The 8,277-nt window shown below is 39.8% G+C and overlaps 1 protein-coding gene across 1 annotated transcript in view; it reads left to right on the forward strand.

Moving 5' to 3' along the window:
- PHF3 (PHD finger protein 3) overlaps window positions 1-7,906 on the forward strand; it is a 171,673-nt gene extending 163,767 nt beyond the window's left edge. The window contains exon 17 of the mRNA XM_043889908.1: window positions 7,889-7,906. Within this exon, the coding sequence (XP_043745843.1) occupies window positions 7,889-7,891 (3 nt within the window). The 3' untranslated portion in view covers window positions 7,892-7,906. The remainder of the gene's footprint in view (window positions 1-7,888) is intronic.
- The last annotated feature ends 371 nt before the right edge of the window (window positions 7,907-8,277 follow it).

The raw sequence follows: 8,277 nt of genomic DNA on the forward strand, positions 1-8,277 counted from the left end.
GGTGTATATATATGTGTATATATATGTATATATATACACCTGGAGGGAAAAAAATGCTTTTAAAAGATACATGCACCTTAATGTTTATAGCAGCACTATTTAACCAAGATACTAAAGCTGCGTAAGTGTCCATTAGCACCTTTAGCAGACGCTAGCCATACTTCTGAAGCTATTTTTTTTTTTTTTTGCATTTGATGAGGGGTAAAGATTCAATTAGCTTTCCACATGGATGGCCAATAGTCCTAACACTCTCTATTGATTAATTCACCCTTCCCACTGGTGAGCATTTCCACTGAAGCATGACCCTATGCATCTCCATCCTCTTCCATTAGTCTGTTGGTCTAATCTTGTGTCTTAATTGTGTCTTAACTTCTGCTTTATAATATGTCTTGATATCTAGGATGGAAAGTTCCTCCACCTTGTTTTTCTGTTCACAGCTGTCTTGGTTATAATCTTGGCCCTTTGCTCTTTCATATATTTTCCCATTGACTAATCCTAATGTATGGATGTGAGAGCTGGATTATAAAGAAAGCTGAGTGCTGAAGAATTGATGCTTTTGAACTGTGGTGTTGGAGAAGACTCTTGAGAGTCCCATGGACTGCAAGGAGATCCAACTAGTGCATCATAAAGGAAATTAGTCCTAAATATTCATTGGAAGGATTGAGGCTGAAGCTGAAGATCCAATACTTTGGCCACCTTATGTGAAGAATTGACTCATTGGAAAAGACCCTGATGCTGGGAAAGATTGAAGACAGGAGGAGAAGGGGACGACAGAGGATGAGAAGGTTGGATGCATCACTGACTCAATGGGCATGAGTTTGGGTAGGCTCCAGGAGTTGGTGATGGACAGGGAATCCTGGTGTGCTGCAGTCCATGGAGTTGCGAAGAATTGGACACACTGAGCAACGGAACTGAACTGAGCTCTAAATTCAAGATAGGCAAATTTTCTTTCTTTATTTTTGCTGTAAGATGGGGTATTTTCTTCATTTTTTTTTTTCTTACATTGAGGGTGTAGCTCTTACAGGCCCTATGCCTATGAATAGTGTACTTTAAAAAATCCCTACTTACAGCAACCCTTTGCCTTTAGGTCTGGTCCACTGTAGTCTGTGCAGCCCTCAAATGTAAGTTTACACTGTTCCCAGGTTTTAGCAGGAACTTGCAGGAAAAGCCAATTGTGCTACCTATTTTCTAGACTCTTGCTTTCATTTCAGATACTTTTCACTTCAGATACAGTGTTCTGAAAATGTAAATTTTATATTTTATTCAGATTTGAATACTTTCATTTGGTAATAGCATTCAGTGTATAAAATTTCCCATACTTTCCCAAACAGCACTCTTATTTCCCAAACATCAATAAACTTTCTTAAAAGAAATAAAGCATAATATTTAGAAACCTCTTTCTATATTTATAAATTTATATACAGCTTCATATTTAATGATTTATATGATTTCATTGAATTGTTGAAATATACTTTATTCTCACAGTCACTTGTGAGATATTATGTTTTTAATTTTCACTTTCTACAAACGACATTGTGCTAGAACTCTTATAACTAAATCTTTCAGCATGTCTATGATAATTTTCCCAAGATAAATTCAAATATTGTCATGACTTCTAGGCTTTCCAACCTGTCCTTCATAATAATTGTACCAATTTCCATTACTATCATCAGCTTATGAGGATGCCTCTGAAATAACAGATTTGTATATAATTGAAAATATGGAACAGTTTAACTGGCTTCTTATTTTTTATTGACCCAATAATTGTTATTTTATTTTATGAAATAAAAATATTATTAATAGCTTGATAAACATATTTATCAAGAATATATTCATTTTGGATAGAAGACCTAAATAGATATTTCTCCAAAGAATACATACAGATGGCCAACAGGCACATGAAAAGATGCTCAACATCACTAGTCATCAAAGAAATGAAAATCAAAACTACAATTACATATCACCTCACACTGGTCAGAATGTCCATCATTAAAAAGCCCACAAACAGTAAATTTTGGAGTGGGTGTGGAGAAAAGGGAACCCTTCTACACTGTGGGTAGGAATGTAAATTGGTGTAGCCACTATGGAAAACAGTTTGGAGGTTCCTCAAAAATCTAGTTACCATGTGGCTCAGCAAGCCCACTCTTGGTACTATATCTGGAGAAAACTCTAATTAGAAAATATACATTCATCCCAATGTTCACTGCAGCACTGTTTATAATAGCTATGACATGGGAAATACCTAAACACCCATCAACAGATGAATGGATAAAGAAGTGGTATATATACACAATGGAATATTACTTAGCCATAAAAGAGTGAAATAATGCCATTTGCAGCAGCATGGATGGACCTAGAGATTATCCTACTAAGAAAGTCGGAAAGTGAAAAACAAATTATCATCAGTTCAGTTCAGTTCAGTCGCTCAGTCGTGTTTGACTCTTTGCGACCCCATGGACTGCAGAATGCCAGGCTTCCTTGTCCATCACCAACTCCCGGAGCCTGCTCAAACTCATGTCCATTGAGTCGGTGACGTCATCCAACCATCTCATCCTCCGTTGTGCTCTTCTCCTCCTGCCTTCAACATTTCCTAGCATCAGGGTTTTTTTCAATGAGTCCGTTCTTTGCATCAGGTGGCCAAATTATTGGGAGTTTCATCTTCAGCATCAGTCCTTCCAATGAATATTCAGGACTGATTTCCTTTAGGATTAACTGGTTGGATCTCCTTGTAGTCCAAGGGACTCTCAAGTCTTCTCCAACACCACAGTTAAAAAGCATCAATTCTTAGGCACTCAGCTTTCTTTATGGTTCAACTCTCTCATCCATACATGACTACTAGAAAAACCATAGCTTTGACTAGATGGACATTTGTTGGCAAAGTAATGTGTCTGCTTTTTAATATGCTGTAGGTTGATCATAACTTTCCTGCCAAGGAGTAAGTGTCTTTTAGTTTCATGGCTGCAGTCACCATCTGCAGTGATTTTGGAGCCCCACCCCTCCGCCCCCCCCCCCAACCCCCGCAAATAAAGTCTCACTCTTTCCCCATCTATTTGCCATGAGGTGATGGGACCAAATGCTGAGATCTTAGTTTTCTGAATGTTGAGTTTTAAGCCAGCTTTTCCACTCTCTTCTTTCACTTTCATCAAGAGGCTCTTTAGTTCTTCTTCACTTTCTGCCATAAGAGTGATGTCATCTGCATGTTTGGGGTTATTGATATTTCTGCCAGCAATCTTGATTCCACCTTGTGCTTCATCCAGCCCAGCATTTCTCATGATTTGCTCTGCATATAAAAGTTAAAATAACAGGGTGACAATATACAGCCTTGATGTACTCCTTTTCCTATTGGGAACCAGTCTGTTGTTTCATGTCCAGTTCTAACTGTTGCTTCCTGACCTGCATAGAGATTTCACAAGAGTCAGGTCAGGTAGTCTTGTATTCCCATCTCTTTCAGAAAAAAAATTTAGACCCCCATTATAGAGATTTTGATGAAGCAGTTCTGGGAAGGGTCCAGAAATCTATATTTTAAAGAAGTCACCTTGTATTATTCTTTAGAGTTAGTGAGATCAGCTCTGGGTAATCAGGTTTTTAGTACAGCTGTGATCTGGTCATGATGATAGGTTGGTGATTCTTGTCCATAATTTACAGTACATAGTAAATGCTAGTTTTTGATGGAGGAGATACAGACATTGAGGAAGGATTAAAGAGACAAATGATAAAATTAAGGGCTAAGCTAAGGTCCTGGAATTTCCATAAGGCCTGGATTAAGAGGCAATTACCAAGTAGACCCACCCAAGAGTTTCATCTTAAAAAGCTTGGTGTGCTTCCGAGCCTGTCAATCTAGTTGTTTCTGTCAGAGGAAAGGCCAGCTGTGTGTGTGTGCTGAATGTAGGTTCATTAACACACTTCAGGAAAAACTGACAAGTATTGATGAAAGCCTGTGTTTGTTCTTGTTAACAAAATGTGGAAAAAAGTTCCCAACAGAAAGGAAAAAACAAGACAGCAGGACACCAGGAAAGACATCAACAACTTTGAAAGTGTCGAGTTGTCTGACAACAGGATAGGATACCCTTTATTGTGTTTATCATGTACTGGTTTCTGGTATAAGCACTTAACACACTTATTTTACTTAATTAATTCACAAGCACTCTATGGGGTACTTTTTTTTTTTTTTTTACAGAGAAGAAAATGGAGACTCAGGGACTGTAAGCAACAGGCTAAAAGTCACACAGCTACTAGCTGGCAGAGGCTGAATCTGAAGGTGGCCTGAGTCCAGAGTCAAAGAAGGAGCAGCAAGGATTTGGCTGGCTCTGTGCCACCTTCTTCCACCAGCTCTGCCGTCATTGCTGACCGAGTGAGAGCTCAAAGCCAGGCCCTCTGTGCTTTCTCTCCATTAACTCCCTCTCAGAACTAGGGAAGTGCTGTGATTGCCCCATTTTACAGCTGAGGCACCGTGAGTCCCTGGGAGATTGGCTGGCTTGCCAGGGCTATGGGGCTTGCAGGTGGCAGAGTGGGACACACATCCAGGCAGCTGGGTTCCAGAGCCCACACTCACATCCCTGACACTATATCCAAAGTATCTGTGGAAACATTGTGTCCAGGAACAAATGACGGTAGGTTTTGATGACCCCCCACAAGGTCTCTGTTCCAATTGAGTGGAAGATGTACTTTCCTTCACATGTATTTCCCTCCCATTTACCCATCTTTTTTTTTTTTTAATATAATGTTTTAAAAGTTCATTGATTTGTTTTGCCCTTCAGATGATCTCTTGCAGTGAAAGAACTGTTAAATGTTGATCATAGGCCTTAATATTCTTTAAACTGTTCTTAAAGACACTCTTCTGAGAATCCAGCTCTGATTACATATTGAAAGAAAATGTTTCTTTGAGAGCCCTGGCAGGATGAACTAATTTTATGGAAACCTGACCTTGTATTATGTTAGATTAGCTGTGTTGCTTTCGTATGTTTCAAGTACATGGCTCCTTGGATATTCATTTAGGCTGAAGTCAGTGGTGGGGAGAAGAATTTTGCCAGGAAGGCAGAGAACTCAAGTGCCCAAAATGAGTTTGAGGTCTCATCACATCCTGGTCTCCACCCTTGGGCTTCTGATCATGGGTGAGTGACTTAGGAACACTACAGTGAGCAGCCTCTTGACCAAACATTCTGGGGTAAGGAGCCACCAAGGCAGTAGTGGTTAAGAACCTGCCTGCCAATGCAGGAGACACAGGAGATGTGGGTTCGATCCCTGAGTTGGGAAGATGCTTCTGGAGAAGGGTATGGCAAACCACTCCAGTGTTCTTGCTTGGAGAATCCCATGGACAGAGGAGCCTGGCAGACTACAGTCCATAAAGTCGCAAAAAGTCAGACACGACTGAAGCGACTTAGCACTCATGTACACACAGGAGCCACCAAAAAGCTTATTTTCACCAAATGCATTATTATAGTAATTCAAAACATGCCTTTATGTTATAACCTACTATGAATCAGCTTTATAGGGAAGGTCTGAGCCTATGTTCCTTTTTGAACACAGGGACACAGACTAAGGCAATATGATTGCTTGCTCAAACACAGGGTTTTCTCTTAATCCCCTTGGCCTTTGATGATGTCTGTGGGCCATATCTTGATGGTGTGGGTAGCAGTCTGTCTCTCATCTTTTATATCAAGTATATTCCAAAGTTATATGGAATGTCAACTTTTACTGTGACTTCATGAGGTCTACCATACTTACCCATATTAAAAATATCCTATATAAAGTCACCCACAATATTGATACCCCATATCATGCTTTACTTGTCCTTTTTCCTTCCACAGAAATTATCACCTTATACTACTATATAATTTACTTATTTATTATATTTAGTGTTTGTCTGTTCCTGCCTTTATCCAACTAGAATGTAAACTCATGAGTATAGAAATCCTTGTTTTGTTCACTGAAACATCCCAACATCTAGGACATAGGTAGTAAGCGATTAAAAAAATGATGAATGAACACTTTCCATTAAAATCCCACTCTGATCAAGTCCAATTAGAAAGCAATCCTCATTGTTGGTTTTGGAAGTAGAAGCATACTCTAAAAGATTTTTCTTTTCTCAGATTTTGAGAAAAGTAGGTATGGTGTAAAATCTGCCCATGCCTTACCTTGAAAGCCATTTTTAAAATTGGCTCCATTTGGCAGGAGATCTGGGATGTATTCACTGTAGCCACCTACATAAAACTGACTGAAGACATTGAGACCAGCCAGTTTTCCTGGGGAGATGGTGGATTTATTTTGCTGATCATCTACCTTCAAAAGGAAAAAAACCTATTAAAAACAAAATTGATTTCTCAGGGTGAACTGGTAAGATGCTCTTTTGAGAGAAATGCAAACCAAAACCACAGTGAGGTTTCATCTCAATCGGTCAGAATGGCTGATATCAAAAAGTCTACAAAAAATAAATGCTGGAGAGGGTGTGAAGAAAAGGGAACCCTCTTACACTTTTGGTGGTAATGCAAACTGGTATAGCCACTATGGAGAACAGTGTGGAGATTCCTTAAAAAACTGGAAACAGAATGACCATACTACCCAGGAATGCCCTGGGCATACACACTGAAGAAACTAGAATCGAAAGAGACACATGTACCCCAGTGTTCACTGCAGCATTGTTTACAATAGCTAGGACATGGAAGCAACCTAGATATTCATCAGCAGATGAATGGAGAAGGAAGTTGTGGTACATATACATAATGAAATATTACTCAGTTATAAAAAAGAATGCATTTGAGTCAGTTCTAATGAGGTGGATGAAACTGGAGCCTATCATACAGAGTGAAGTAATTCAGAAAGAGAAACACCAAATACAGTATATTAATGCATATACATGGAATTTAGAAAGACAGTAATGATGATCCTATATGCAAGGCATCAAAAGAGACACAGATGTAAAGAACAGACTTTTGGACTCTGTGGGGCAAGGTGAGGGGGGATGATTTGAGAAAATAGCATTGAAACGTCTAAATTACCACATGTAAAATAGATGACCAGTGCCAGTTTGATGCATGAAGCAGGGCACTCAAAACTGGTGCTCTGGGAGAACCCAGAGGGATGGAGCAGGGAGGGAGGTAGGAGGGGGTTTCATGATGGGAGGACACATGTGCACCCATGGCTGATTCATGTCAATATATGACAAAAACTACCACAATATTGTAAAGTAATTATCCTCTAATTAGAATTAATTGATTAATTAAAAGTAAAACCCCAGATGGTCCTTGTTAAAAAAAAAGAATTAAAATGTGTATATAAAATTGAAAAAATAAAAATAAAAACACTTCACCACTTAATTCCCTGCTTCTCTGCATGGCATATTAATATAGCAGTCATGGTTTTTCATTTTTTATCAAAATCACAGTTTTTCAAAGTTTAGGAGCTAGCATCCCACTGGGCCTCCTCCATCTGTTCTCCCTTTCCTCTCCAATCTATTCTCAAATGACCACCTGTCTTTTATTAGAAGTTGGTAATTGACCATGGTACCCATCCCCCTTCTTAAATTTCTCGGTAGCTCTCCATAGCACTCTGGATAAAAATCTAAACTTCTTAGATAAGTCTTTCGATGACACAGACCTTGTCTACCTATTTTGCTTCTCCTGGCCTGAAAGCCAAATGGAACTTGCATTTCTTAAGCCCACTCTAGCCCCTGTTCTTTTCTTGAATTGCTGTTTACTCAAAGGTAGGTATGTTATTGTCACCTTTTTTGAGAAGTATAGCATGAATCCTCTCTCACCTTATTTATGTTAGTCATCCTCTAGTTTACTCCCACACCACTTAGCTGCAATCACCCCCCAGTGCTCTGTTTTGTGTGCCAAATCTGTGAACTTCGTGGGACGGGCAGCCTGACCCATTTTTCTCTGTCCCTCAGTGAGTCTGTACCTTCAGCCAGCCCGCTTGGAAGTGCCTCCCCAGATGGACTGTGTGGATCCCATGACTCAGATCCAAGGGATTGCTGCTGACACTTGCTGTGCCAGATCCCAGGTTGTAACTAAACCACGCGGCCTCTGCACAGACCAAAGACCAGGAAGTCATCACCACGCAGCCCTGGAAAGAGAAGACACAGAGGGCAGGCCCACTGAGAGGAAACCCAGAAGGCCAGGCAGCTCACTTCACCCTCTAACTATGAGTTACATACCCGAACAGCAAGTTATAACTGGCATTTAACTTCTCATTCAGTTATAACTGGCACTCAGATATGTGTGCAACTGCATGTTATTGTCCAAATCCACAGACACTGTCTGAGCATGAAGGTTCTGG

The sequence above is a fragment of the Cervus elaphus genome, chromosome 28 (genome assembly GCF_910594005.1).
Source record: "Cervus elaphus chromosome 28, mCerEla1.1, whole genome shotgun sequence".
NCBI classification, from domain to species: domain Eukaryota; kingdom Metazoa; phylum Chordata; class Mammalia; order Artiodactyla; family Cervidae; genus Cervus; species Cervus elaphus.